The sequence below is a fragment of the Aspergillus pseudotamarii genome, assembly GCF_009193445.1.
Source record: "Aspergillus pseudotamarii strain CBS 117625 unplaced genomic scaffold BDV38scaffold_10, whole genome shotgun sequence".
Classification (NCBI taxonomy): domain Eukaryota; kingdom Fungi; phylum Ascomycota; class Eurotiomycetes; order Eurotiales; family Aspergillaceae; genus Aspergillus; species Aspergillus pseudotamarii.
The window spans coordinates 692,172-715,595 of record NW_022475024.1 but is presented as its reverse complement, the minus strand read 5'-3'; the positions used below and the strand labels follow the sequence as shown (position 1 = coordinate 715,595).

The window sequence follows — 23,424 nt, the reverse complement described above, 5'->3', positions numbered from 1 at the left end:
ATACCAAGAGCACTAACAACCCATAGAACTCCACATTCGGAAGTTCACTTACTTCCGTTGGGGGCGAGAAATTTATCTATGTAGAGACGGAGAAAGGTCCTACTTGGGAGGAGCTTGGCGGTGGATAGAGATACATAGCGATCAACATCTTGGTATCTAGAATGGTTTTATTCAGCGGCATGGCAATTGAATCGGCATGACTATGAACGGGGGTATTTCTGGCCCCAGGCAGCTGAGTAGGATGTTTGCATCTCGATAATAGGTCAGCTAGAATTATCCAGCCATCACTTGGTGGAGAAATATCTACGCGTTCCATTTCCTCTTGAGGCCAAGACCCTGATACCTGGGGGCGGTTTTGGATTTATCTGAGAAGGGTTACGTATCAAGCCCACACAGTACAGTCACCTACAGGACAAATATCCGTAGAAATAAACAAGTTAAATACCGCCGTCTCTGCCTATAGAGAGATAATCATCCAACTACCATTCTCTCATTTACTACAACCTGTCGCTCTTTGGAAACATACGTATTTTGTACACTCTTTATATGTGCATCTATTTTCTTTAGTTAATAGTCGTTGAGTCTACGACGGACCGCCAACATGATAACGCACAAAGCGCTGACGCTTCTATTTCTGGTGTTCGCTCTGGCATTTGCCGAGCTGAATCTGGGTATCAAGGAAGATATGTCGGTTAGGCTGGGGAAGACCAAGACAGGGGGAAAGGACAATGATGGTGATCGTCAATATGTTTGGAGCTCAATTGTTAAGCTGAATAAGGACAAAGAAGCGAAGGAAGTAATCACGGACAGCCAAATGATTGCACTGGTGCATCACGCCAGCGATGAGATGAATGCGGATGCCGACTTTAAGGGCGCTCCTGCCGGCCTACAACCATCCGTTATGACAGCCCTCCTTGTCGGTGATGAAGTCTACCTGGCTTCGTCTATGAAGGGCGACTATTCCTTTATCTACGAACACAATGCGAAACCCAAGAAGGGCAAAAAGGCAGGCACTGGAGAAGTCCGAGCCCATGTGCCCGAGGAGATTAAAACTGCTCTTGGAAAGGCGAAGGAACCCCCGAGGGAAAACGATCAGCATAAGAATGACGCCTCCTGTGGAGAAGTAATGGCCAGCTATACTTATCTGCTGAAGAACCACGGAGCGAAACTACAAGGCCAAAACGCCCGGACGATTGCCTGGATACATGACAAGAGCAAAAACCAAGCTTATGATCCCTGCGGCACTGGGGACAAGGTATGGGGATGTGACGCCTTTTGCACTAAGATGGGCTTCAAGGTGATTGATACCAAAATCCCGGAAGACAAAAAGGAGAACATCCCCGGCATTTCTAAGCATTCTCAACAAGAGCTTATGACTCCGGCGCTGCAAAAAGAGGTTGCTGAGATTAGAGACACGTTAAAACAGGAGGAGGAGGAAAAGAATAAGGAAGCGCAGAGAAAAAAGGAGCAAAGAAAGAAAGAAGCAGAAGAGAGGAGAAAGAAAGAGGCAGAGGAAAAGAAAAAGAAGGAGGAAGAGGAGAAGAAAAAGAAGGAGGCAGAGGCGAAGAAAAAGAAGGAGGAAGAGGAGAAGAAAAAGAAGGAGGCAGAGGCGAAGAAAAAGAAGGAGGCAGAGGCGAAGAAAAAGAAGGAGGAAGAGGAGAAGAAAAAGAAGGACAAGGGCAATGGCGGCAAGAAGACGCCGGGCGTATCAAAGCCAGCGGTGCAAGGAAAGAGGGAGGTGACCTGGCAAGCATGAAGCAGTAAATGGACTGTGCAGTGGAACAGGGATGAGGCGGGCAGGTCATCCGTATGGGGGATCCAAGTGTGGCGGGACGTGGAAGTAGGCCATTCACTCATAGATTAGTTCCTAGAACAACTCAACAGTCTGCAATGGTGCGAGAGACGATGGGCTGGTGGCGGGATGGCGTTATATATCACATATTTGAACATGTTGGAAGATTTGCTTCTTACACTATCTTGTGATGTTAGCCTTATTAATATTACTGTCCGCAACTTTGACGAAACTTCTTACATTGAGTACCAAGTAATCTTACGACAATATCAACCATGAACATAAATAAGCCTAAAAACAGCAAAAAGACTTAACCACTGACATGATGTCAATTTTTCCATCACATATAGCATTCTTGTGTCCACAGGCCGGGAGATAGATAGTCAAAGACTGCCTGAAGCTCAATTCCAGCCTGAGCATATGCTACCTGTAGCTTTGCATGCTCTTTCATGCGGTTCTCCCTTGCAGCTGAAGAGCACACCATCTGCCGGATTATGACCCGCTTAAGGTTAGGGGAGTGAGAGTGCAGGTCATCCAGCAAATGCCACACACAGTCATTAAACTCCGACTCCGACAACCCCCTAAGCACTTCTTCACAGTCCCACTGAAGACATAGCTCTTCCAGTGTAGGTGGCAAGGAGCTACCAATATTAACAATATTGTCCGTATTCATTCCTGCCAGGAGGGTAATCGGGACCTCTGCAGAGCGTAGACAGGGAAATTTCTGTAAAAACCCTTGGAATTGCTCTCTTGAGTATTCATCTTGGCAATCAAAAGAATAGTACCCCTCATTGTATGGATAATACTCTAGCCCTAAGGATAGTGTTTCCACAGTCTGACTAACAGACTCCAGACCTTCAATGATAAAATCTGGAACTTCCAGGATTACCTCATCATGCCATCTATATGCTAGGCCTAAATGGAGCATTTTCAGAGAGGCCATTTGGGACAGTAGATCTTGTACTTCATCATCTGTAATTGTTGTACGAGCAAGAACAAGTGTCTGCAGTTGGCTGAGATTAGCCTGCTGGCTGTTATAATCAGCAACAACACCCTTAAAACTCCGTAGCCAGATTGATAAGGATTGAATAGCTGGTAGGTAAAACCATGCCATAAACTGGTCAGGATCACACAGAGGGTAGCCAGCTGTGGTTTCAAAGTCATTATATAGACCGTCAAACTCCTCAGAGATGGGCACATTGCTGCCATAATCCACTATGCTAAGGTGGGTAAATCTTGATAGCAGGCCTTCTGGGGCGGAGAAAAGGGCATGTTTCATCATTAGCCCTGGAAATCCCAGCTTCCAGACAAAGGAATAGTCAAGTCGAAGAGATTTTAAATTGTGTAACTGGGAGAGCAAAATAGCGACAAAGGCATAAGCATTGCCATTTTCAAGAGCTTCATTCCACTTTGATGCGTCCGGAAATTCGGCTTTCTGAACCAGTGTCTGTGCAAGCTCCACTACTTCCTCAAAGCCAACGGTCGCGTCCTTCATAGAATCGGGTTTCACATTGGCTTTATTCCAGTCGTGCAGAAGGGCGTTTCTTGGTGGAGACATAATAGTGATATGATGTATTAACAGGGCTAGTTTTGGATTCTGCAGGACCGTTCGCAGCAGTTGCAGGATGCGTTCAACAGGCACTGTTTCCCATTCCCAAGAGACCCTATTATAAACCAAGGGACGAAGAGATAAATGGAGGTCTCTGCATACTGCAGAAACTGACACGATGTCACCCGGCTTTAAAAAGTCCGTGATGGCTATCCAACAATCAACAGGCAATGAAGGGAACATACTGGGGGGTGTTAGTGAGGCGCAGTCTTGGTACATTCTGTGCAACTTACTTTCGCATGTGTGATGACTTCAAATAATTAGCAACCATACTGCTTGTCGCAGAGGTAATTGATGGTGAGAGTTAGGAGTTAACTTATACCTAAGTTATGGCCTGAGATTGTCGCAGCTTGCAGACGTGGCTTACATATCCGGTCTCTATGGTTCGCCGTACTATAAAATTGTTTACCTAGGTTATACTCGGCCCATCACCTCCCACAACGCTTGGTGCTGTATAGGAACCTCTGCACCTCAAGGCACCTTTGTCCTTTGCTTCTATTCTTCCTTAATCTTCTTTACTTATTGGGCCTCAATTTGGCGATGGGCATTCTTTAATAAATAGGGGATCCTCCTATGTTAAGTCTTTGGCAGCTCTCTCTCTCTTTTTTGTTTTTTTTTTACGAGGTTCAGCGGAAGGATTCGAAAGAATACCTAGGGCGCAGGGAGCTATTCATGAACTATACATTATTAGAGGGAAAGTAGTTAGAATAGCGAGGGAGGAATCTTATGTACTTCTCTTCAACAATCAAACGGTTAGCAGACGGTCAAAAATGGCAGCACTTGATGCTGTATTCGGAGTCTTACTAACCGACGATGCTCTTGACATAATATCTAAATCATATGGCTGACTGCCCCTACAGCCAACTTTAGATATACACAGTTGTACTAATATTGTTGTATAATTTTTTCGCTTTTCTTTTAGTTTTTGTACATAGGTCTCGGCAGTACTCCATAGTGTGAGGTTGAAGTGGATTCAAGCTGTTTTTCCTAGGCTCCCTACCTAAATCAACTCTTAAGGCTGAAAAAAAAAAAAAAAAAGTCAAAAGATTAAAAACTAAGATAAAATAAAATAAAACAACACTTGTACAATTACCACAACGGCAAAAGAAAATCATATGCAACTCGCTACCAAGCACACTTAGCCAAAATTCCTCTTGGCCACCTCCGGACCGCCGCTTTGCGTAGCTCATCTAGACAAAGAATACCCAACCCAAAAGCAGCAGGCAGGAAATAATGCTCTGCTGGAACGCTGCTGGTATCCAAGACCTCCTGGAAAGGAGGAACATATAACCAGAAGATGGCCATACAGAGAGCGAAGGCAATCGCGGGGAAGAGAAGGAGATTCTGCGTATCCTTATTGAAGGCCGGGGGATGCTGGAAGATGGATAGACGGCGGGTTCGAACGGCCATGAGGTTGAACCATTGCCTAAAAGGGTGTTAGCTGAAGTTCACAGCTATAATATGTGGAGATGGCTGATTAATGGGGGGCTTACATGACGACCAAGTTGATGAAGTAGATCGAACTGGCCTCGTTTAGGCGGGCCTGGTAGTAGTCTGGGTCTACGTTCGACGGAACGGCTCCGAATTTGAACCATAACGCTGAGAAAGGGATTCCGCTGCGTTCAAGGTACCAATATGCCATGGCGAAGGATGCAACACTTTCCAGCATTCCGAGAATACCATAAGCGTGGAATACTAACTTCCAGTTCACGAGACGATCGCGCTTTGGCTTGCGGGGTGGACGCAGGAGAACGTCAGCTTCTGGAGCTTCGTAGGCTAGAACGGTGGCAGCGGCGCAGTCGGTAAAGCAGCTATCTATTGTGAGTTCCGGTAGGCCTCGACAGGTCCGAATCAAAGAGAGTACTTACCAGATAATGATCATAAGGAATGACGAGAGGACTTGAGGAAGACCAAACATGACATTGGTGAATACTGGCCAAAACTCGGAAAAGGAACCAGCAGGCAGCAAGTAAACAATGGTCTTTTTCAGGTTATCAAAAACAACCCGGCCATACTGCACAGCCTCTACAACTGCTGAAAAACTGTCAAGAAGAACCATATCGGACGCTTCAATGGCAATATCAGAGCCACTACCTAGAGCAATTCCAATGTCGGCGGCCTTGAGAGATGGAGCGTCATTGACCCCATCCCCAGTCATGCCGACAATCTCGTCTCGTGAACGGAATTCCCTGACAATGCGAAGCTTCTGTTCTGGTGTAGTTCGTGCAAAAACAATTTCTTGATATTGAGAGAGCTGGTCCCACTGGTATTCATCTAAGGCCATAAGCTCAGGTCCACTCACGACGATTGCGGGCGAAGGTGTCAATGGGGGAATCTTCTCAGTGATTTGAGTAGACCTCCGCAGGGAGGCTACAGTGTCGACTGTGCCTTCTGTTGTGACAATGCCACATTGCCGTGCGATGGCCAAAGCAGTAAGCCCAAAATCGCCGGTTACCTAGTGAAATGTAGTTAGCGGCCGTGCCCAAGCACTTCAAACAGACAATAAACAAACCATAAATATCCTGATCCCAGCCCGTCTCAGGGTTTTAATCACGTCGGGGATCTCTTCCCTTGGAGGATCGACGATGCCAGCTAGACCAACAAGAACTAGGCCAGTCTTTGCTTGGCTCATCATTTCTGACTCAAATTCACGCGACGATGGATGGACAAGGATTTCTGCTGCTGGAAGAATCTTGCGAGCAAGAAGAATGACACGTCTACCTTCGCTGGACCAGCGGTCTTTTATCTCGAGAATTTTCCGCCTCGCATGCTCATTAAGGGCCTCCACATTACCGTCCAAACCAATAGTGTGCGTACATCGTTCAATTAAAATATCTGGAGCACCCTTGATTGTCAGTAGACTGTCATTTTGTCTGAACTGCCCTGCTTCTCCCGCCGAGAGAGCTACTCCACATCCGTTAGGTTGTGCCACATTGAACGTGCGGATCATGAATTTGTTTTTACTATTGAAGGGCAGTTCATAGGTAATCTTCCACGTCTGACGTAACTCCGAAACGGGACCTAAGCTCTCAGAGAACCTGAGGACGGCCTGGTCGGTGGCATCTCCATATATACGTCTCTCAGCCAGAGGAAGGGTTAGGGACGAAGCATCGAACTCGGCTGCATTACACAGCGCGGCTACAGCGCGGAGTTGGTGGACGCCGGATTTCTTCCCATCCACCACCATCCGGTCTCTTGCCGACTCCGGGCTGAAGGTAGAGGTGGATATGGCACAATTGGTGACGAACATTTTGTTCTGTTAAGGCGGCTGACTGTTAGTTCAGTGTCTGATGATTAAGGGAAAATCTACCTACCCTTGTCAAAGTGCCTGTTTTGTCGGAGCAGATAACGGACACAGCACCAAGGGTTTCGACTGTTTTCAATGACTTGCAAAGGATCTTATTCTTCTGCATGAGATTTGCAGTAATAGTTAAGCTAGCAGTCAGCGCGATTGGCAAGCCCTCTGGAATAAACGCGATCGCGACGCTGACGCAGTCAACAATCAGGGTAGGAACATTGATCCAGTCAGGGTGATCAACTCTGAGCCAAGTTGCCCAGACAATGACCACGACAATGATCATGGTCAACATGATGAGCACGATCAGTAGGACAAAACGTAGGACTTCTTTCTCCAAAGTCGTTAAACCTGTCTTAGGCTCGTTCGTTAATTTAGCGATACCACCAAAGACTGTCGAATCAGCAGTAGCAACGACGACTCCCTTCGCAGTTCCCGAAACACAATGGGTTCCCTGGAGACCAATGCAGTGTGTCTCAAGGTAGTTATCGTCGGTCGAATCGACCGTCCCATGAACCGGTAGCGACTCGCCTAGGGAGCGTTAGCGCGACGATTGAGTTGAAAACCAGCCAGTCGGTCTTACCAGTGAGAATAGACCGATCAAAGCTTGCATCGTTCGAAACTTCGATAAGCCGCACGTCAGCTGGTAATTTGTTTCCGGCTTTGAGATAGACAACATCCCCCGGGACAATATCTGGTCCATCAACCGTGACCGGGGAACCGTCTCTCTGAACCAAGCAGCTTTCTGGCAACATGGCAGTGATAGAAGCCATAACCCTGGATGAGGACCAGTCTTGCCATGCATTGAATCCTGCCTGGATGAAGAATACAGCGAGCAGGACGATAGCTAAAGCCAAGTTTGCTTGTGACGGTGGTTGACCAAGGGGCTTCCACGAAACGAAGACGAGAACACAGCCGACGAGAAGAATTGCTCCGAAACCTTTAAAAAAATACCCGAATATCTGCCAGAACCACCGATGGGGGAGTGGAGCGAGGGAATTCTTGCCATATTGACGCTGCCGTCTTTGGACTTGCTCAGATGACAAGCCTTGCGATGCATCAACCTGCCAACGTTTCTGTAGCTCTTCAACGGAGATTGTGTGCCAGTCGAGGTTGGAGAGATCTTGCAATATCTCGCGTTAGTCTCAGAGCTTTTCAACGTGCAAAGGGGCCTATGCGAGTATCACACTTACCAGTTGCTATTTCGCTCTTTGCTTGCGCAGCTTTCGTACGGTGAAGAGCTTCTGCCTCGTCGATTTCAAAGGAGCTTTTGGTTTTGTTTAGCCGTCATGAAGAAATCCAAGTAGGGAATTGGAAAGCTTTGTACGTACACGGTCCGATAATGAATTGGCAGAGAAAGAGAAGGGTCAACAGTCGTCCTCGCTTTCAGATTGGGACCAGAGTGTTGAGAGCTGTAAGAGGCAGAACGATTCAGTCTGTTCAACCGAGGTCTTTCGGTGTCACCAGATTCCTCGTCGACAGTCTGCCAGCGCAGATGCGTCGCCTCTGCAACGGGCGCCTTCTCCTCCATGTAGGCAGTCTAACACCCGGGTCGTGTATAGATCGAAGTGAGATACAGAAAGCAAGGGAAAGTAACAGCAGTTGAAGGGTATGCTGGCGAGAAAGACTTCCTCTGCCACCAGCTACATCCTGCTTTAAATATGCATGTCTGTGCAGCCATGTGGAGATGACATGGTGAGCGCGTGGCCTCGTGTTGGGATAGCGACAGTGAGTGATTATTGTGATTCAATGAGTGGTTCAAAGGCGCTGGTAAATGCCTCGAGCGGGTGGGGAGCTGATGGTCTACAAAGAAGAGGCTTAGCGTTAAAGGAGACATTAATATGACAGCCTAAGAGCGATTTGATCGCCCAATCGGGGTTTGTTTGATGCGCCACTGATTTCTTTGGATGGGAAAAGCTCGGACATATCCTGTCATCTCTGATAGAGATATGCTGCTTAAGCCAATGGAAACAAAATCTGAAATTCATAAATTAATTGTCTGGATGAGAAAATATCCTCACTATGCTTCATTGGCCTTCGCCTTGTCACCAGGTCGCCAAGCCCTAACCGATCGGGTCGGCAGAAACAACAAAGTAGTCAAGAAACACCAAGCCCGTCGTCTATTGTAAAACCTAGATTCATCGGAAATTGCGAAGCTTAACCTGTAAGCGAGTCTTGGCAATTGATAGCAGTTGGCCAGCAAGATGAATGCAATCATAATTCGTTATCTCGGTAGCCTTCTCTGTCACTTGATCTCTCTGACATGGCTCGGGTCGTACAGGAGAACACAGTGACACCCAACAGGTGTCACTTCCATATATGTGCTTTGGCTTGCGTATGGTCGGGTCTATTCTATTACTGTATGGTAGGTTCGCCTTCTCTTGAGTCCGACGATTGCGCCCGGGGTGCTTTAAAGATATTCACCCCCGTATGGAATTGCTGTTTCCTTGCTTTTGAAATGTCCTCTACTTTAGATGTCGGACGGGAACAGTCGTGGAAGTTTACCGTGAGCCTCCGACAAGCTCTGTAGGACTGTTCACGGGTATGCCAAATTATGCAGTAATGTTTTCATTCTGCAAGTGGCCTACCAACGCAGATGTTAATCTTCCACATTCACAGCTAGTATAGCTTTAGGAAGTTGGCGACTTACCGACCGGATTCTTTTTGTCAGCCAAATACTTATTACCGTGAATTACTGGGCAACAAGTGCTTGACCATATCGCAGGCTGTGTGATTCTGTTGGACGTGTGTCCTCAACGAAGGGAGACGGACGGCCGAATTGCCGCTCGTCTCCGATTCTATTGCTCCCGTAACAGGTAGCTGGGTATCTCTATACGTATATATAAGGGGTATCCCAGGGGCCGTAAAGCTTTCGCATCTGCTACTTAAAGTAGTGTGTTGCTGTTGTTGATTTGGCGCAAACAGAGTTAAGCTTGGCAGTTGATTACTAGCTTCCACGGAAGTATTGGTATTGACGGGTACATGGACTTGTCGAGGACCAGTAAGACCGTTCGTAGAGAGTACAGTTGGTGAGGCCGTTGATGTTTCAGTAGGCCGAGGTGCAAGTCGTAAACACTCTTGGTTCGCATGGGAAGAAACTCTGCGGGTGATTTTGTTCTAACAGATAGGGCCCGGTAACTTCGAGTCAGCTTGATGTCTATTTCGCTGAGAACATAGGATTACTCCCAAACTCATGGATACAGCACGGCCCAAAAAGCAACGAGGGGAAAATACTTTAGAAGCAGGCTTCATCTTCTTCACCCTGGACCTGTTTTGTAATTTGTAGTGCTCTCTTGGTCTGGGACATGGGGTCTCGTTACACACAGAACAAGTGACAAAAGGGCGTCCTTTCCGGTTGATACGTATGAGTTGCCGATCTGCTATTTATGTCAGCATCTATCCATACAAAGAAAAAAAAAACAAAGGATGTGAAACAGGAAACACGATGCTGTACCATGGTGTTCACACGTACTTACACGGTGCCCGCGAACGCAAGGCCCGCATGCCCATTTCACACCGTCTACTAACATTGTCGTTCGCTTCGCTGGAAATAGGTCAGAATGAGGGTTTAATTCACTGCAGAGGAGCTAAGGTACACTATTTATGTCAACAAGGGCGGGAATGCATGAAAGACTAGTATTGATTGACAATCCGAGGCACAGAAATTGACATCACGACCTGCCTGGAATTGGAATAGGCGAAACTTTATTCTTTTCGCTTCGTGGCTGTTAATTGGACTTGAGAAAGGCCAAGTTATCGGACTTAAACACTCTCGGCATAGGGTGGTTGATGTTGTGGTGCTCAGGGCAATGTAAAAAGTATGCGGGATTTTCCCGCGCTACAGCCTTAGGGTTTCATATGCTGGCAATCAGCAAGAAAGTGCCTCATACATTTACACCGAACATCCCGTCGATGTGAATGTAAGGGTCTGACCTAGGTCATGCTTAGCGGGGTTCACAATGTTGTTCGGATAGCACAATGATCGTGAAGTACGCTATGATCGGAATCGTTTTTATGTGGTAGCACTCTCCTGACGTTGCGTAACCTAAAGGCTGAGATGGTTCAAAATCAAGTACAACCCCTACAGAGTCTTTAACTTGGATTTTCGCTATCCTGGGTGATCTCGGCTTCTTTCATGTACAGCTCAATTCTACTCCGGCCCAGATCCATCTCAGCTAGGTTCACACCCTTAGTATCGCGTGCACCTTCTCATGTATCGTTGGACCGTGCCCCGCCCAACATGCAGGGAAAATATAACACAACGGGTTATCAATGTTTATTGGAAGTGGACCTGAGCTCCTGAAACTTGGGCTTTTGGGGTATTAGAGAGAATTATTCATATTGCTCGAATTAACAAAACTTCCAATTAGTGATTATCTGAGAGACCAATCTCACGTGTCTGCTCAGTAGCCAATGTACCCAGACCCTAAGGCAGTCCTTCCAACAGGATAGATAAAGGGATTGTAACAGCAAGAAACATTGCCGTTGGGATCGACTAATGGCTTTCGTGGTTGATCGACAAATGAATAGGAAATGCTTCAAAACCATACGATACAGCAAAGAAAATGAGCACAACACTCGCACTTGAAATAATGTAGAGGTTCCGAATCAGGCAGCACCAAGGCCTTTGTTGAGAGCGACATGAGCTTTGCGATGAGCTTCGCGTGCCGGGGGATCCTGGCCCTTAGGGAGAGGTTCCTCTGCACTGGGCGGGTCGACTGTGTATTTAACATGATCACCGATAATCATCGCATTCGACGCCAGGTTGCTGAGCAACCCACCACTGTTATCGGCATACTTAGAATGATCCTCTAGGCCGACAGCATTCAGTAGCGCGTTATTCTGCCTTCGCTGGAGATCTTATTGGCAGTGTTGCGCAGTTAGTAGGTAATCCTAGTCTCGCGGTGAGTGTTTACTAACCTTGGGTAAGACCCTTTGTCTGCTCCATTGCTGGCGCTGCCAACGCTAGGGCGCTCGTCACCAAGATGGTAAATACTGCAGAGATGTCGGTCCTCATGGTGGGTGGTTCTTGAGTCACCTAGCGTTCAGTAATACCGAAAGTTCAGTGTATCTTCTGGCAAAGCGAGCGCGGAGGACGGTAGAGAATATATATGAATTGAGAATGGCCTCAGCGATGTACAATGGAATATGCAAAGTGCGAAAGCTATTTTGTTTATCAATAGTAACTCTTCGCAAGCAAGCAACTAGTGATTCGAGCGATGAGGCTTGGTAGCATCGTCTCATTAGTTCTGCATGAGTCCATTTTTCAGTCGTTTCAGGGCAAACTCTAGCAGGTCCAAAAAAGAGCATTTCCCCCTACCGTAAACTTTTCCTAGCTGCTGATTTTCAAACTACTCCAAGTAAAATAATTTTTTGAATAGAACAATAGAAAATAAATAAGTATATGGGAAAAGCAAAACAGGGCAGTTTTGCCCGCGCTACGCAATTGAGTGCCCCTGATAGTTTCCTTATTTCCTCCATTTTATACCTGCGTATGGCTAAAATTATGTTCTGCAGTGACAAGGAAATAAATCACCTGAGGTTACATCCGATGCTGTGCAATTTTTGAATGCCCCATACGCCTGAAACAAGACTAGGGGGCCTTTATGATAATATTTTCGGGGCTCACCAATTTTTACCTCGGACTGTCGGAGTGACCGCAAGGAATTGGCAAGTTACATTGGAGTTGCCGTACTTCAATTACTGAGGACGCCCCAGGGAACTGGCCCGGGCGCTGTGAATCGGGTGATCAAGCTCGGGGTTTATGGATGGCGATCTCTGTGCCATTTGCTTCTGATGGCAATAATTTCTGTTTTTCCTCAATCCAAGGCGAGATGGCCGAGCGGTCCAAGGCGGTTAGTACCACTATATTCTTCATTATCTTATCGAACGTTCACTAATAATCTCTCAGCTGGAGTAAGGTTCCAGTCTCGAAAGGGGCGTGGGTTCAAATCCCACTCTCGTCAACATCTTTTTTTTAGGTTTATTCTTTTCTCTCTCCACTGTGAAGGAGTTTCCGTGTCACTATCGGATGCATGGAGTCGACTATGGCATGACAGATAGGAGGAAGTATTGCATATATAACATGCCCGACTCCCATTGTGGCGTATCCTCAATGCTGCACATAACTCGATTCAGATATCTAACGCGTTATACCCGTGATATCGCCCCTATGGCTCGGTTGATAGCCTTCACCACATAAGTAACATCTTCCATGGAAGATGGAATCTCGTGCCCTCTCTTATGTGCATATGTTGACAACTTATCAGGTCTAAAGAACTCCGTACCCCGCTGTGCTAGTGACTTGGATGGGTCCTGCGAACCCCATATGTGCACACTTGGTACTTCCAACTGAATACTAGCATGATTCGGATCCCATCCCACTGGGTTGCCTTTTTCTACTACCCTGTAATCAGAGACGTGACTGACGGAAAACAAGATTACAACGTTAACCGGTAGGCTGGTTATGTCTCCCATATTGAGTGCCTCCTGTTTATGCTTCAGCCATGTGATTGCCAGGCTGGCGCCCATACTAAAGCCAATGACGCTATCGAAACGACCCTCATCTTCGAAAAATCGTTCCAGGTCGTGGATTGCGCGTAAGGATGAGTCTGCCTGCTTAGGATGACAGTAGGTGAAAGTCGCTGCCTCTAAATGAATGCCATTTCGGTTGGCTGTACGATGGTTAGAACGAGGGTATTCCCAGATTTTACATCGGACATACATGATTCCCATGAGATAGCCCCTTCCACAAACTCGTACGTGTAGTGATCGGAAAGTTCGTTCCGGACAGCAGCTGCAATATTCATCAGCTACCGATTTAATATGGCGCGAGCTGGTTTCCCCGTCGGGATTACCTGTTTGTTGTTGTAATATCTGGATATCAAACATCAAAGTCCTATTAGGTTAGATGCAACGTATGGAGTTAGAGGACATCCTACTTGCACATTATCTCCCAAACCATGCAGGCTACGGTTGCTTTAGCAGTATTCGGTACGCAGACAGCGACGTGGTAAACATATTAGAGAAAGCGCATTGTTCCTTGCATACTTCCTAAAATAGCGAAAAATCAGGGCAGAGAAACAAAGTCTAATGCTGATGGCAGAGATGTATGGTCTGATATTTCTTCACCAGTTTCACAGAAAGCTCAGAAGCAAAATATATTCAAAGTACCTGGTGATAAGCTTTTTAGAGATGGAAGAATTATTCATACTGCTGCCAACGATCAAAGCTTATTCCAACTAGAATTCCGGTTTCCCACTGCTCGATTTATATCTCAACCAGTCTCAAGTGTGGTGAAAGCTCTGTGACAATATGCAAAGCAACACAAGTTAATTAATTGTTGAATCATCACTTTCCATCCTCTAATTGGTAAGGTTTACGGGATGAGCTGGCGTGAACGACATCAAGAACAGAATGAATTCAAGCTTTGGCAACCCACATTAAAAGAGAGTATGTAACTTGTACAGTGTATGAGATTGTGAAGATCCTAGTGCAATACTCAAATATTTCTTCTATCAATGAATATTGGAAAGCTTTAGATACACGAAATGAACATCCTGCGGTCATTTTTACGATACTACAACAATGAGTCCTCCCCTGGATCCGCTAGCTATAACTGGTATGCCCCTATAACTGGTATGCCCCTAGAACTGGTATGCCCCTAGAACTCCCAGGGAATGCCGAATCTACTGAATCGTTCTAGCAATTGATTACAGGGGGCCAAATATCAATAGCACCTAAGCAAATATGGGTGGACTCACTCGTCGCTGTTGAGCTTCGTACGTGGTTTGCTGAGGAGCTGAAAGCCAATATTGCTGTCTTTGATATCATTGGTAGTACAGTTGCGAGACTTGCACAGTTAGCAGCTAGCCGAAGTAACTTGAGAAGGGATACTCTACATAAACCAACATATTATCCTACGGCTTGGCTTAATGATATTGGTTCTTTTCGATGTTCTACATGGTAAAATTGTTCAATATCCCACTTTTGCCGCCAAAAGTAATGCATAATATCCGTTGAACGTAATAGTACGAGGCTGTGGGATCCAGCATGACACTCTCTTTATCTTTTCTATATTGGGTCTTTTCTCTTCAACGACATCCGTACCATTCAGTCCTGTTGAAACGGACTGGACTTAAATGTGTGACTTACCACTTTCACCGTATTTCCGAGCTATAAGATATAGTTTTAAATGTTGAATCCACGGCTGGAAATCACACGATTCGGAGTTCATAGCTCAACAATACCTCTAAAGCTTCATCCCTGCGATTGTTGTTTACTCGATAAAATAGGTATACTTGTAAAGTCAAGACCCTAGACCTAAACCAGCCAATATTTCCAAAGAGAGAAAAAAAAAAAAGAAAAAAGAAAAAGGTAATCAATCAATCTTGAATACAAATTTCCTCTGTTAGGGTTGGACTGATCAGCTGCCAAGACCGCACCGCGGAAGGAAACGTTACGCGAGCGTATCTAGCGGAAGGAAGGTTTAGCCGATGCAGTATGTATAGACCATCTATAGAACATCTATATAAACGTGCGATGGACGATTACTCTTCTATTCTATCAATCAACATTTGGAAACAATTCCTTAACTTTACTCATTCATCATTCTTCTTCAATACAAGCAAATCCACAAAATGGCACCACTTCAGCTCGGTATCGTCCTCTACGACTTCCAGCTCCTCGACGTCGCTGGCCCAGTCGACCTCCTCATCTCCGGATCCAAAGTCATGCTAAGCACCATTAACCGCGATGGATTCATCCCAGACGACATGGTAGACCAGGGCATTGACATCAACTTCCACTATATCGCCCCGACCATGGACACCGTGACTCTCATGAGCGGCTTCAAGCTGCAACCAACCACCACCTTCGAAAAATGTCCCAAGCTCGACGCAATCCTCCTGGGTGGCCCTGGCCCCGATTTCTGGAACAACATCCCCGACTCCTACCGCGAATTCCTACACCAGAAGGTGGATGAGGTCCAATATTTCTTCACCACCTGCACGGGTGCTATTGTGGCCGCTAAGGCTGGCTTGCTCCGCGGTAAGCGCGCGACAACCAATAGCGAATTCCTTGAGTACATCAAAGAGGAGTGTCCCGACACTACCTGGGAAACGGCTCGTTGGGTAATCGATGGCAAGTTCTGGACTGCGGGTGGTGCCTTTGCGGGAATTGATATGTTCGAGCATTGGCTTGAGGGCAGGAGGAGTGATGCTGTGGTTACCTTGTCTCGTTCTAGCCTTGCGTATCAGCCCAGGGATATCAATGGTAAGGAGATTCGTCAGTTGGGGCCAAACTGGGTGGTCGGGAGAAATTAGACTGCTTGTGGATTTTGAATGACCGGTTGATGTTTGTGAATGGAGAGTTTAGTATATACAATATGGAAAGGCCTGAAACTGCTTTAAGTGTAGCTGATGTCCTGGGAAGTGTCTATCCATTGCTCTCAGGGTAGCTCTGATAGAAACTCATTAGTGAACAACATTTCAAGGTCGATCTCTATGTCATCTGCAGGAATTGAGGTTTGATATGCATCCCAGAACTCTGTCCCTTGAATACCAGACAAAACCGGACATCGCTTCATTCCGGGCTGCGGTTCAGAATTCACAGCTGGAGGTAGGCCGTGGTCGTAAGTTGCCGCGAGGGGAAGAGGGCAGAGTAAATCTAAGACAGACTTGAACAGATAAAACATATCAGGGAATTCTCCGGGGTTCCGGCCAGACTGTGAAAGCTTTTCCATACGATTCGCCAAGCATTCAAGGTACCTGGTTAGGGTCCGAGATTCTTCTCCAACCGCTGCAATGATGCCTGGCAGACCAGCTGCAGATGAAATAATCTCTGTGATAACACGAATCACTGCAATTAGACGGTCCCATTCAGCAAATGAGAAGTGGGCAAAATTCGATGTAGGGACGGATATGAAATAGTCCAGGAAGGCTCTTCCTTTACTCATGATGGAACGGAATTTGGCAGGGTCAAACTCCAAAAGCATTGGCTCCAGACGATATATACTTGCTTCCTCCATCAGGGAAAGAGTAAGTTGTGCAACATTAACGGAAGCTATATTAGGAAACTATTAGATGGGGAACCCAAGTTCTTAATAACAGCGAGAACATACGAATATTCAGGGAGAAATCTGACGTAAGCTGATGATCTGCTGGCCAGAAAAGATTAGAGTTCTCGGTGCCTTTGTATGCTGCTTCTATTGCCGTCTGAAGGCGAATGCAGGAGTACATCATTCTACCACGGGTACACTCTCCCTGGGATAATTGAAGCAGATAGCTTCTCAGGTTGGACGAAATGGTCACCTTGTTGTCTCGTTTGGACCCTGTTGCAATGCTGGTCCACGATTGTTAGAGACCAGAGTAACCCTTGCGGATGTAGCACCTACACAGAAGAAAGGTAATAGCACCCAAGGCAGGCATCTAGAGCTTCGCTACTGCTCGGTGGTGATGAACAGTCGAGTTCTGTTTTCCCTAAAGTTTCATCATCGAACCCTAGGTCCACAATCATGCTGATAGCAATTTGGAGATACTGGTAGGACTGAAAGCTTCGTGGACGAAGATGCATGTTGTACCTATCAAACACTCTTTAGTCTACCTCGCTTGACTTGCTTTGCTCTCGGTATTACTCACCATGCAATGTAAATGAGCAGACCCTGGAGATAGTCCAGACTTTTTTCCCCCGCGTTCACAACCCGATCAGCCAACACGGACCGAAATCTGTTATCCAGACTCCTGAGTAGAGGCATGTCATCTGAAGATGCTGCAGTAAGTACCGCAAGATACAGGAAGCGACGCTCCGCAGCGGCTATGTTATTCGGGAGCGCCACAAACGGGAAATAGGAGCTCTTAGTTTGAAACTTGCTTAGAAGCTGATCAGCTTTCTTCTGGTCTAGCACCGGGGCTGGTTCGCTTGTCTCATTAGACGTAGTATCCAATGACACTCCAGGTGATTGCTGTCCAGAGATGTCAAACTTGGTCTGAAATATTTGACGATGGACGTCCACAACATTCTTTGGTGGCGGAGGTCTCGGCTGAGCATCAAACAACCCTGAAAGAACATCAGCTTCGTCTGGTTTAGGTTCTCCCGTGCCTTTGGCTTTGTTTGGGGCTATTCGGCAGTCTAATTTAAGCGTTTGACATCTAGTTGAAAGTATTAGAATGTGCAAAATTGATGACTCAAGCTTACTTTACCGTCGACATGGCATTTGTGGATTTTCCCTTAGACAGCGTGTCCTTTTTACTTTGCAATGGACACATGCCCATGATGTTCTCGGTTTTGGGCACATATATTTGTATGCCGAATCCATGATCGTTTCCTTATGTATGAAGTTGTGGATGGATGGGCCGGGAAATTGGAGCCTATGCTTATTTATCAACCGTGGGGCGAGAAGGTTCTTGGCACAAACTCCTGTCTGATGTGTCATCTCCAAATGCACTAACGTTTTTATGCGTTAAGAGGCCTTAACGTGTTCATTATTATCGGCGAGGCCCCCATTTATTATTATTATTATTATTATTGTTTTTTTTTTTTAAAGATAATTCACAGCTTAGGTAAGGCTTGATTCCTCCTGAGCGCGGTATTTAATCCTCCTTTAGCCTTGGCATTAGTGGTCGATGAATTGCAATATATATTTGTTACGGTTCACATTGTTCAGAATTTGGGTTAACAGTGAACAAGTAAATAAAAGTGCAAAGCACTTCATCCACTCCCGGACACATCGCGTGCTTTAAAGGCTGCATCCTCTGAAGTTATCTAGATATCTAAAAAATCTTTTCACTTTTGCTGCGGAAAACATCACAGCGAATTTAATCTCGTGTGCATGGGATAGGTGGGCGTTTCTTATGGATATGGCGCGAATATGAAGAAGAAACAAACCAAATAAGCGTGAATGGCTAATATATAGAACTGAGACCTGCTGTTTTTGTGGTGTCCTCCTAAAGCATGTCGGAAGTCTAAAGAGATAGGGCTCGAGGTGTCACATGTCATTACTTGTTCATCTACAACTGACAACTTCGTGACAACATGTACATTAATTCCCGAATTCCATATCGCCTTGATGGCCAGGTGTATCTCCTCCATGTGGATTAAACTGTGATGCTGCTTTATGAAGAAAACTAGCTCGAACCCACCAATTCACTTGACGACGACGGCTAACGAGTGACTTTGCCTGGAAGGAGCACCCAGACCGATATTCCTCGAAATTTCTGTCGTAGTTTATGCTCAATACCAGGCTATAATGACAAGACAATATCACTACTTCTAGTCTATATTTTTCTGTTATCGCCGAAGCTGTAAATAGTCTCTGTACCCCTACCACCATTCTCCGGGTGGCGAGCTTCAGAATCATTCCATCTCACCTGTGAAGCACAGAGGTGTTCTCATGCTGTAAAGTTGTTGTCCCTGCTCAGCAGAATATCTTGCAAATGGTCCTAGCAACGAGTGGATCTTTTCCGTTGATGGCCATCCAAACTTAAGAGCTACCCCCACAAAACAGAACGCCCAGCCATCTGTCTAGCTTAGCAGTGCCAGGTTTACACATTGAGCCGCCGATCGGGATCTATATGAAAAGCAAATGTTCCTATCCAAGGTCGAGATATATATGTGATGCGACAAGTATCGTGGCAACAGCGGGAAGGCTAAATTTGTTTGATCACCTGACGGTGCAAGTTCCGTTGAAATAGCCTATAGCAAACCCAGGTCAAGGTCAGTATTAAATACGGAGGGAGAAAGAGCACAACGGAGATCGACTTTGCTCGTCATTACCGAAATGAAGACAGAGGGTTCAAGGCAAAGACACCCTCCTCAGATCCATTGCATTCTTTGAGTTCAGACGCCTAATCCCGTGGTAACAACGGCCTTGTAGTTTTGAATGGGGAACCTATTTTGTAGTCAGGACGCGAAACGCTATACCCAGATCTTACCAATCATTCTGCTGTAAAACCCTTTTAGTCGGAAGTAAGTGAGGAATATATTTTGTGAATTTGATTTGGGCGGGAATAGGGTGCTAGACTCATGGTGTGTGCACTACGGAGGGCTTCGGACGCGTTCAAATTAATTGGGTGCATTAGTGCCCACGCTAGTTCACGATTATACCCATATCATTTGACGGCATTTTCAGTCCGGTGCACCATCTTATATTGTTCACCGGTGATTGGCTAGGGTTCATGTTCGATTTGAGCTTTTGTGGTTAGTGAACCACCGGACAATAGACAGAGGTTTAGATCCATATGTGGATAAATTGAGTAATTCTTTGGTCCGAAGTAGTGTCAGAATGAACTGTATTATGTTAACCCTACTAGGATTAGAGAAACTTCCTTGCATCGCAATGTGGCCGGCAATAGCCATATCCAATCTGTGCCAGTGGAGAATAACCGGCTACTATTAGAATCTCCACAATGTTGATAGCTTCGTTCCCTCAATCTTCAAGCGAGCTACTAGTCTAGACTACCTTTCTCTTATATGGCCCTCGTCAGCCATAAATTTAAATTTTGTCCGTTCTTTCAATCCATTTTTCTTCCACTCCAGCCAACCTTGTGACAGAGTTTTTTGTCACTATTTAGGATCGCCAAGCCATGAAGCGCTTCGTGTCATCCACTCTTGTAGCCTTGGCTGGGGCAACTGTGATGATGGGCGCTCAGGGTACTAGCGTCGTTACTACATCTCTCACAGCCGCCGCAACCACGATTTCCCCAAAGTCCAGCACCCTGTTTCCTGCAGAGACGGTCCAATTGACGAATGAGGTCCTTGCTGATTTGTCTTCAAACATTCGAAATGCGAATGTATCTGATATATTCAAGTTTGCCGATCATTACACCGACTCAACTCTTTCTAAGAAGATTCCACGAAGCTGCAAGTTGATGCCAGGGGACGTGTCCTGGCCTAGCAATATGCTCTGGGATATTTTTGATACTCTGCTGGGTAAACGATTGATCAAGACGGTACCGCTGGCTGCATGCTGCTACCCTGACTGGCCGGAGTACGATGCAGATAAGTGCACCAGTATTACCTCCCAATGGGCCGTTTCTAATCTCCAGTGAGTGATACTTGTCCCGCCATGGAACGTCCATCTAAACCATTAATAGTATGGACGACCCAGCTTCCATTATGCTGCCACTGTATGAGGGTAGAACCTGCATGGCTCCTGGATACAACTACACCAACACTTGTGAGTTGGGCGGGTACCCAGCGTACGTGGTCAACGCTTCCACTGTGGCTCAGATCCAATTAGCCATCAACTTTGCACGTAATTTAAACCTTCGTCTGGTAGTGAAGAATACAGGACACGACTTCAACGGCAAGTCGTCCGGTAAAGGCGCTCTGTCCATTTGGACCCATTGGTTCAAAGATAAGACGTTCTATCCTCAGTACAAGGCCACCAATGGCTATATCGGACCGGCCATCAAATTCGGTTCTGGAGTTCAAGTCTGGGAAGCCTATGAATATGCGAAGAGCCTCGGAGTTAGTGTCCTTGGCGGGGAAGCTGTTACTGTCGGTCTTGGAGGTGGCTACACTGCAGGTGGTGGTCACTCACCGTTGAGCAGCCTGTACGGCATGGCTGCTGATCAGGTCCTTGCTATGGAAGGTATATATGTGTTGCCCAGACGCCGCTATCGCTTGGGTAGATCCTTAGCTAACCGTTTTCCGTGCAGTTGTCCTGGCTGACGGGCGCTTCATCACTGCATCGTCCACTGAAAACTCCGATATTTTCTGGATGCTTCGTGGTGGCGGTGGTAGCACCATTGGAGTGGTTACTTCTTTAATTGTTAAAGCCCTCCCAAGATTGCCGACCACCACAGTTACGTTCAACTTCACCATTAACGACGCCCCCGATGTCGATGCGTTTTGGAAGGGAGTTGAGGCCTACTTTGACAATTTTGAGGATTTTGTCAACGCGGGTACCTACGGTTACTACTATGTTGGAGCATCGGCCATTGAGATTGGTACTGACTATGCTGGGTCGACCGACTACTATTTCCGCATGCAATCATTCGTTGCACCCAATATGACCATTGCTGAGACAAAAGCTCTGCTTGCTCCATGGTACAAGGTTCTCGATAGCCAGAACATCACCTACACACCGTGGTACAACCATGCCGACAATTTGTTCGTCCACCTTCTTCTACTTTCTTGCTCGATCTTCAGCTAACCTACGAATTACTTAGCCATGACGCTTGGGTTGTCGCATTCCCTCAAGAATTTGCCGGAGGTGCCGCAGTCAAAACCGCCTCGCGTCTGATGCCCCGAAGCGTCTTCCAGGACGACACCCTCCGTCAGCGTACTTATGCCGCGCACAAAGACGCTACTGAAAAGGTATCCTGCTTTTATAACCCTCACTCTGCGGGACAAATCTCTAAAGCAAGCAAAATAGGGCCTCTTCATCGCCGGATTCCACATTTCAGGAACTGGCATCGCCATCACCCCACCCAACGACACTTCCGTCCTCCCTGCTTGGCGTGACGCTCTCGCCCATGTTATCGTCGGCATTGAATGGCCCAATAACGCCACATGGGAGACCATTCATAACGCCTCCCTCGCCGTCACAAGCTGGATGGATGTCTTGCGTGACATCGCCCCGGAATCCGGTGCTTACATGAGCGAGGCTGACCTTCTCGAACCCAACCTACAGGAGGCATTTTATGGGGTTAATTATCCTGCCCTCTACGCATTGAAGCAGAAGTACGACCCCACTGGTCTGTTCTTTGCGTTGACTGCTGTTGGTGCAGAGGATTGGGAGGTTAGGACCACAGACCCTTTGCCGTACTCTTGGAATAATAATGGACGGCTTTGTCCTGTTTCCTCTTAGATCTTTATGTGTGATGGAAAGATAATGTTGTACATATACCATGTGTTATATCATGGAGAAATAGCTCCATTATTGTGCTAGTGATGCTTTGATTTTTCGGGTTATAAACATATAACATAGTTATTGCTTCAAACACCTGACAGACACAAGGATGTCGACCGGTGAAGCTTACGAGCGCTCGAGTAACGCTGGCAAGTCATTCATGCATATTTCGAAGAATGACATTGGAGTAGCCGAATCCATCATAAAGCCGGTTCGAGCAATATCAAGACAGCTAAGCATCCCCAGAAAGACTCTAACTGTCAAAGCTTGGGAGAAGCAAGTGTAAACCCTACGTGCAAAGACTACAAAGCTCCAATAATAGGCCAATAGAATCCACCAGTCTGTGGCAGGTAGTATATTGTTTTCAAAGACAACCATCTTTAGCAGAATCAAAATCACCCGTTTTAGCCTTTAGATTCCAAGGTAGATTACTGAGCGTAGTAGACCACTAAGAAGCTCGATCTGAGCGATTTCAAACTTTGCATTTAATAGAAAATCGCTTCAATGATGAATCCTGACCACTAAAGGATAGTGCTTTCCAGGCATTCTGAGAGGCAGGCAGGAATACTGACTGGTAGGAATATCAAAACACCAGAATTCATGAATAGGGGTCAAACCCCCTATTCTGAATATCTTCATTTTGCTTTTTCATTTAAAATGATAAAAAAAAGATCTGTCCACTATATGAGTTCGATCATATAGAAATTTGTATGGTAAGGTCCTCACCGGGTTGACTGCCAAGCTTACACTGGCATAGTTTCATAACTTTTGAAATACAGCAAGAGAGAGAAAGATACATTATGCCCGAATACAGCTCCCTTTTTGGGACTCTTCTCGGGTCGCCGACAGCCAGTTAGCCAGCCGGTGGGACTAAC

At 46.2% G+C, this 23,424-nt stretch overlaps 10 protein-coding genes and 1 non-coding gene across 11 annotated transcripts; 5 read left to right on the top strand and 6 right to left on the bottom strand.

Annotated features, from left to right (window-relative positions):
• Nucleotides 1-601: 601 nt before the first annotated feature.
• Nucleotides 602-1,756, top strand: BDV38DRAFT_279899 (uncharacterized protein; the record flags this gene model as incomplete). Its single annotated transcript, XM_032059160.1, has 1 exon — nucleotides 602-1,756. One exon carries the CDS (start codon nucleotides 602-604, stop codon nucleotides 1,754-1,756), a length of 1,155 nt encoding a protein of 384 aa, XP_031916989.1.
• Nucleotides 1,757-2,132: 376 nt separating this feature from the next.
• On the bottom strand, nucleotides 2,133-3,584 carry BDV38DRAFT_289954 (F-box protein; the record flags this gene model as incomplete). The annotated part of the gene is made up of 1 exon (XM_032061375.1): nucleotides 2,133-3,584. The coding sequence occupies one exon, from the start codon at nucleotides 3,582-3,584 to the stop codon at nucleotides 2,133-2,135; it is 1,452 nt and encodes a 483-aa protein (XP_031916988.1).
• Nucleotides 3,585-4,421: 837 nt separating this feature from the next.
• On the bottom strand, nucleotides 4,422-8,357 carry BDV38DRAFT_239623 (cation-translocating P-type ATPase). The gene is made up of 8 exons (XM_032053781.1): nucleotides 8,028-8,357; nucleotides 7,890-7,963; nucleotides 7,280-7,819; nucleotides 6,716-7,227; nucleotides 5,914-6,657; nucleotides 5,270-5,856; nucleotides 4,895-5,212; nucleotides 4,422-4,827 (listed from the first exon to the last, which is right to left on the bottom strand). The coding sequence occupies exons 1-8, from the start codon at nucleotides 8,225-8,227 to the stop codon at nucleotides 4,527-4,529; spliced, it is 3,276 nt and encodes a 1,091-aa protein (XP_031916987.1). The 5' UTR covers nucleotides 8,228-8,357; the 3' UTR covers nucleotides 4,422-4,526.
• A 441-nt stretch (nucleotides 8,358-8,798) lies between these two features.
• Nucleotides 8,799-9,309, top strand: BDV38DRAFT_11123 (uncharacterized protein). The gene has a single exon (XM_032050982.1). It carries the CDS (start codon nucleotides 8,960-8,962, stop codon nucleotides 9,224-9,226), a length of 267 nt encoding a protein of 88 aa, XP_031916986.1. The 5' UTR covers nucleotides 8,799-8,959; the 3' UTR covers nucleotides 9,227-9,309.
• On the bottom strand, nucleotides 9,264-10,251 carry BDV38DRAFT_11117 (uncharacterized protein). The gene is made up of 4 exons (XM_032050979.1): nucleotides 10,173-10,251; nucleotides 9,931-10,073; nucleotides 9,347-9,813; nucleotides 9,264-9,269 (listed from the first exon to the last, which is right to left on the bottom strand). Exons 1-3 carry the CDS (start codon nucleotides 10,204-10,206, stop codon nucleotides 9,379-9,381), a joined length of 612 nt encoding a protein of 203 aa, XP_031916985.1. The 5' UTR covers nucleotides 10,207-10,251; the 3' UTR covers nucleotides 9,264-9,269; nucleotides 9,347-9,378.
• A 1,053-nt stretch (nucleotides 10,252-11,304) lies between these two features.
• Nucleotides 11,305-11,713, bottom strand: BDV38DRAFT_279896 (uncharacterized protein; the record flags this gene model as incomplete). Its single annotated transcript, XM_032059159.1, has 2 exons — nucleotides 11,305-11,555; nucleotides 11,617-11,713. 2 exons carry the CDS (start codon nucleotides 11,711-11,713, stop codon nucleotides 11,305-11,307), a joined length of 348 nt encoding a protein of 115 aa, XP_031916984.1.
• Nucleotides 11,714-12,524: 811 nt separating this feature from the next.
• On the top strand, nucleotides 12,525-12,662 carry BDV38DRAFT_t59. The gene has a single exon. It is a non-coding gene; the product is annotated as a tRNA-OTHER (tRNA).
• Nucleotides 12,663-12,846: 184 nt separating this feature from the next.
• On the bottom strand, nucleotides 12,847-13,505 carry BDV38DRAFT_279895 (uncharacterized protein; the record flags this gene model as incomplete). The annotated part of the gene is made up of 2 exons (XM_032059158.1): nucleotides 12,847-13,370; nucleotides 13,421-13,505. 2 exons carry the CDS (start codon nucleotides 13,503-13,505, stop codon nucleotides 12,847-12,849), a joined length of 609 nt encoding a protein of 202 aa, XP_031916983.1.
• A 1,796-nt stretch (nucleotides 13,506-15,301) lies between these two features.
• Nucleotides 15,302-16,523, top strand: BDV38DRAFT_11080 (DJ-1/PfpI family protein). Its single transcript, XM_032050972.1, has one exon. It carries the CDS (start codon nucleotides 15,336-15,338, stop codon nucleotides 16,017-16,019), a length of 684 nt encoding a protein of 227 aa, XP_031916982.1. The 5' UTR covers nucleotides 15,302-15,335; the 3' UTR covers nucleotides 16,020-16,523.
• BDV38DRAFT_11090 (uncharacterized protein) lies at nucleotides 16,082-17,235 on the bottom strand. The gene is made up of 2 exons (XM_032050973.1): nucleotides 16,817-17,235; nucleotides 16,082-16,758 (listed from the first exon to the last, which is right to left on the bottom strand). Exons 1-2 carry the CDS (start codon nucleotides 16,935-16,937, stop codon nucleotides 16,145-16,147), a joined length of 735 nt encoding a protein of 244 aa, XP_031916981.1. The 5' UTR covers nucleotides 16,938-17,235; the 3' UTR covers nucleotides 16,082-16,144.
• Nucleotides 17,236-20,276: 3,041 nt separating this feature from the next.
• Nucleotides 20,277-22,507, top strand: BDV38DRAFT_279892 (uncharacterized protein; the record flags this gene model as incomplete). The annotated part of the gene is made up of 5 exons (XM_032059157.1): nucleotides 20,277-20,737; nucleotides 20,787-21,286; nucleotides 21,354-21,807; nucleotides 21,867-22,014; nucleotides 22,073-22,507. 5 exons carry the CDS (start codon nucleotides 20,277-20,279, stop codon nucleotides 22,505-22,507), a joined length of 1,998 nt encoding a protein of 665 aa, XP_031916980.1.
• Nucleotides 22,508-23,424: the final 917 nt, after the last annotated feature.

Excerpts from the sequence above, each read along its gene's own strand:
- BDV38DRAFT_239623 (XM_032053781.1), bottom strand. The coding sequence starts at position 8,227 with ATGGAGGAGAAGGCGCCCGTTGCAGAGGCGACGCATCTGCGCTGGCAG. Across the intron at positions 7,820-7,889 it reads AAAGAGCGAAATAGCAACTG|ATCTCTCCAACCTCGACTGG; the intron begins GTAAGTGTGATA and ends AGATATTGCAAG. Across the intron at positions 6,658-6,715 it reads AAACAGGCACTTTGACAAGG|AACAAAATGTTCGTCACCAA; the intron begins GTAGGTAGATTT and ends CCGCCTTAACAG.
- BDV38DRAFT_11123 (XM_032050982.1), top strand. The coding sequence starts at position 8,960 with ATGGCTCGGGTCGTACAGGAGAACACAGTGACACCCAACAGGTGTCAC.
- BDV38DRAFT_11117 (XM_032050979.1), bottom strand. The coding sequence starts at position 10,206 with ATGGGCATGCGGGCCTTGCGTTCGCGGGCACCGT. Across the intron at positions 10,074-10,172 it reads CTTGCGTTCGCGGGCACCGT|ATCGGCAACTCATACGTATC; the intron begins GTAAGTACGTGT and ends CATAAATAGCAG. Across the intron at positions 9,814-9,930 it reads AGATGAAGCCTGCTTCTAAA|AACAAAATCACCCGCAGAGT; the intron begins GTATTTTCCCCT and ends CCTATCTGTTAG.
- BDV38DRAFT_11080 (XM_032050972.1), top strand. The coding sequence starts at position 15,336 with ATGGCACCACTTCAGCTCGGTATCGTCCTCTACGACTTCCAGCTCCTC.
- BDV38DRAFT_11090 (XM_032050973.1), bottom strand. The coding sequence starts at position 16,937 with ATGATGTACTCCTGCATTCGCCTTCAGACGGCAATAGAAGCAGCATAC. Across the intron at positions 16,759-16,816 it reads AGATTTCTCCCTGAATATTC|CTTCCGTTAATGTTGCACAA; the intron begins GTATGTTCTCGC and ends TTCCTAATATAG.